General features: G+C 46.8%; 1 protein-coding gene across 1 annotated transcript; it reads left to right on the plus strand.

Moving 5' to 3' along the window:
* Positions 1 to 1,749: 1,749 nt before the first annotated feature.
* Positions 1,750 to 4,230, plus strand: LOC112617733 (acyl-coenzyme A thioesterase 1-like; the record flags this gene model as incomplete). The annotated part of the gene is given in 3 exon segments (XM_025374430.1): positions 1,750 to 1,986; positions 3,636 to 3,671; positions 3,673 to 4,230. Coding segments are annotated over 3 exon segments (831 nt in total), but the record flags the coding sequence as incomplete, so codon positions are not given.
* Between the last annotated feature and the right edge of the window lie 6 nt (positions 4,231 to 4,236).

The raw sequence follows: 4,236 nt of genomic DNA on the forward strand, positions 1-4,236 counted from the left end.
TAATCAAAGAAATGCAAAATAAAACAACAGAGTACATTTCACACCCTCAGAGGCGGCAGACTTTTAGAAGCCAGCATTACCAATTGCTGACCAGTGTGTGGAGGAAATGAAACTCCACGCTGCTAGAAGGAGTGAACATGTTCATCTACTCTGGGAAACAATGTGTCTTAACTTACATAGTTAAGTATCTTATTCTACTGGTACATGTGCACCAGGAGGCATATTCCTTATAAGAGGAAAGCCATTGCAGATGAGCAGTCTGGATTAATTTAAAAAAAGAGCAAAGCCAACTGGAAGCAGCCCAAATGTCCATCAACAATAGAACAGATTAATAAACTGAGGTATATTTCCAGCAAAGTGATGGAACTACAGCTACAAGAATCAACATCTATCAAGATACACAAAATAAAAGAAGGAAAAAAAGAATCAGCATGGATGAATCTCCAAACCACTGTTGAGTGAAACAGTCAAACCCTAGAAGAACACATTCAGTATCATTCCATTTAGATACAATTCAAAAAATAGGCAAAATAAAACATTGTTTAAGGTACATATCTAAGTAGTAATACTATAAAGAAAACCAAGAGAGTGATACACAGAAAGTCCAGGATATTGGAAAGTAAGGAAAGGGCACAGGGGTCTGTGGGACTTTGATAGTTTGAGGGTATCAGCACTGAACTATTTCTTAAAGTGTTGCCCATAAGGTGTTTACATTCTTTTTTTTTTTTTTCTCTTGAGACAGCATCTCGCTCTTTCCCCCAGGCTGGAGTGCAGTGGCGCAATCTTGGCTCACTGCAACCTCCGCCTCCCGGGTTTGAGCGATTCTCCTCCCTCAGCCTCCCAAGTAGCTGGGATTACAGGTGCCCGCCACCACACCTGGCTATTTTTGTATTTCTAGTAGAGACGGGGTTTCACCATGATGGCCAGGCTGGTCTTGAATTCCTGATCTCAGGTGATCCACCTGTCTCAGCCTCCCAAAGGGCTGGGATTACAGGAGTGAGCCACTGCACCCAGCCTGCATTATTATTCTTTTTTTTTTTTTTTTTTTTTTGAGACAGAGCCTCACTCTGTCGCCCAGGCTGGAGTGCAGTGGCGCAATCTCAGCTCACTGCAAGCTCTGCCTCCTGTGTTCATGCCATTCTCCTGTATCAGCCTCCCGAGTAGCTGGGACTACAGGTGCCCGCCACCACGCCTGGCTAGTTTTGTTGTATTTTTAGTAGAGATGGGGTTTCACCGTGTTAGCCAGGATGGCCTCAATCTCCTGACCTCGTGATCCGCCCGCCTTAGCCTCCCAAAGTGCTGGGATTACAGGCGTGAGCCACTGGGCCTGGCCATATTATTCTTTATTTTTCTTGTGTGAAATACAAACCTTTAATGTAAATGGTAAAAACATTCAGTAGGTGGAGTCATTTGGAATGAGTACCGTTTTGAGTCTGTCTCCGTTGAATAAGTGCATTCTGTTGAGTGCACTGGAGAGGCATTTGTGTCTTGTACGTAGCAGTCTTTCTTGCTGTTTCTTGGTGGCGCACCATTAAATGGATTCATTCACCAGTCAAAGGACATATGGGTTGTTTCTAGTCTTTGGCTATAATGAGTAAAGTCACTATCAACACTTGCCAGAAGTTTCTGGATGAACACAGGTTTTCATTTCTCGTGGGAATATAACCTAGGAGTGGGATTGCTGGGTCACATGTATGGTAAGTGTGTATTTAACTTGATAAGAAACCATCTAAGCTGTTTCAGGAATAGCTTAGCTTTGCATTTTGTTTTGTTTCTTCCCAAGAACCTGGGCCCTTTCCTGGGATTGTGGACATGTTTGGAACTGGAGGTGGCCTGCTGGAGTATCGGGCTAGTCTGCTGGCTGGGAAGGGTTTTGCTGTGCTGGCTCTGGCTTATTATAACTATGAAGACCTCCCCAAGACCATGGACATCCTCCATCTGGAGTACTTTGAAGAAGCCGTGAACTACTTGCTCAGTCATCCTGAGGTTAGTTCTTCTCTCAGATTTATGGGCTATGATGTATCAGGTCTCTTCTTGAATGGTCTGCATGTTCACAGAAGTTGGCCCATTCATGACAGCCATTCCCTACCCCAACACACACTACCTTTTTAAGTCACTTCTTTTTTTTTTTTTTTTTGAGACGGAGTCTCGCTCTGTCGCCCAGGCTTGAGCGCAGTGGCCGGATCCCAGCTCACTGCAAGCTCCGCTTCCCAGGTTCACGCCATTCTCCTGCCTCAGCCTCCTGAACAGCTGGGACTACAGGTGCCCGCCACCTCACCTGGCTAGTTTTTTGTATGTTTTTTAGTAGAGACGGGGTTTCACCGTGTTAGCCAGGATGGTCTCGATCTCCCGACCTTGTGAGCCGCCCGTCTCGGCCTCCCAAAGTGCTGGGATTACAGACTTGAGCCACCGCGCCCGGCCTTAAGTCACTTCTTACAGTTTCTTTCTTTTTTTTTTTTTGAGATGGAGTCTCACTCTGTTGCCAGACTGGAGTCCAGTGTTGTGATCTTGGCTTACTGCAGCCTCCACATCCCAAGTTCAAGTGATTCTTGTGCCTCAGCTTCCCGAGTAGCTGGGATTACAGGCACCTGCCACCATGCCCAGCTAATTTTTGTGTTGTTAGTATAAGTGGGGTTTCACAATGTTGGTCAGGCTGGTCTTGAACTCCTGACTTCAAATGATCCACCCGCCTTGGCCTCCCAAAGTGCTGGATTACAGGCATGAGCCCCTATGCCTGGCCTAATTTTTGTATTTTTTTTTTTTTTAGTAGAGATGGGATTTTGCCTGTTGGCCAGGCTGGTCTCAAACTCCTGACCTCAAGTGATCTGCCCACCTCAGCCTCCCAGAGTGCTGGAATTACAGGTGTGAGCCACCACACTTGGCCTCTTAAAGACAGTTTCTATGCAATTCTATGTTACTATATTTTCTGCTAGTGAATATACTCATAGTTGGTATTACACAATTTTAAATTCCAGTATGTTTTTTCTTTCTTTTTTTTTTTTTTTTTTTTGAGATGGAGTCTTGTTGTGTCACCTAGGCTGGAGTGCAATGGCATGATCTACGCTTACTGCAACCTGCACCTCCCGGGTTCAATCGATTCTCCTGCCGCAGGCTCCCGAGTAGCTGGGACTACAGGTGCATGCCACTACTACCTGGCTAATTTTTGTATTTGTAGTAGAGATGGGGTTTCACCATGTTGGCCAGGCTGGTCTCAAACTCCTGACCTCAAGTGATCCACCCGTCTCTGCCTCCCAAAGTGTTGGGATTACAGGCGTGAGCCACCACACCCGGCCATGAGTTGATGTACTTGTTGATGATGACTCAGTTTAGTTATGACAGTGGGAATGGGTGGCTCAGGTGGGAGAGAGAAAAAGATCATGGGAGATACGAGATTAAGGAACTGAGAAACCGGAGTGGTTGATAGATCTTCTACATGGTTATCACCAAGAGTGGTGATGGAGAAATTATGGAAAGGAAGAGATAGAGTGGGGGTAAATTCCCAAAGCTGCAAATCTGGGTAAATGGTAGAACCCAGATTCAGACTCAGGTTCAAGTAACTTCCAGGGTTGGCACAACTCACTGTGTTTCACTGTTGGTGGAGTCATTCTTCTTCTTTTTCCTTGTCCCTTTCTCAGGTAAAAGGTCCAGGAGTTGGGCTGCTTGGAGTTTCCAAAGGGGGGTGAGCTCTGCCTTTCCATGGCCTCTTTCCTGAAGGGCATCACGGCTGCTGTCATCATCAATGGCTCTGTGGCCAATGTTGGGGGAACCTTACACTACAAGGGTGAGACCCTGCCCCCGGTGGGCGTCAACAGAAATCGCATCAAGGTGACCAAAGATGGCTATGCAGACATTGTGGATGTCCTGAACAGCCCTTTGGAAGGACCTGACCAGAAGAGCTTCATTCCTGTGGAAAGGGCAGAGAGCACCTTCCTGTTCCTGGTAGGTCAGGATGACCACAACTGGAAGAGTGAGTTCTATGCTAATGAGGCCTGTAAACGCTTGCAGGCCCATGGGAGGAGAAAGCCCCAGATCATCTGTTACGCAGGGGCGGGACACTATATTGAGCCTCCTTACTTCCCGCTGTGCCGGGCTTCCCTGCATGCCTTGGTGGGCAGTGCTATTATCTTCGGAGGGGAGCCCAGGGCTCATGCCATGGCTCAGGTGGATGCTTGGAAACAACTCCAGACTTTCTTCCACAAACACTTGGGTGGCCAAGAGGGGACAATCCCAGCAAAA

This window comes from Theropithecus gelada, unplaced genomic scaffold (genome assembly GCF_003255815.1).
Source record: "Theropithecus gelada isolate Dixy unplaced genomic scaffold, Tgel_1.0 HiC_scaffold_3763, whole genome shotgun sequence".
Classification (NCBI taxonomy): domain Eukaryota; kingdom Metazoa; phylum Chordata; class Mammalia; order Primates; family Cercopithecidae; genus Theropithecus; species Theropithecus gelada.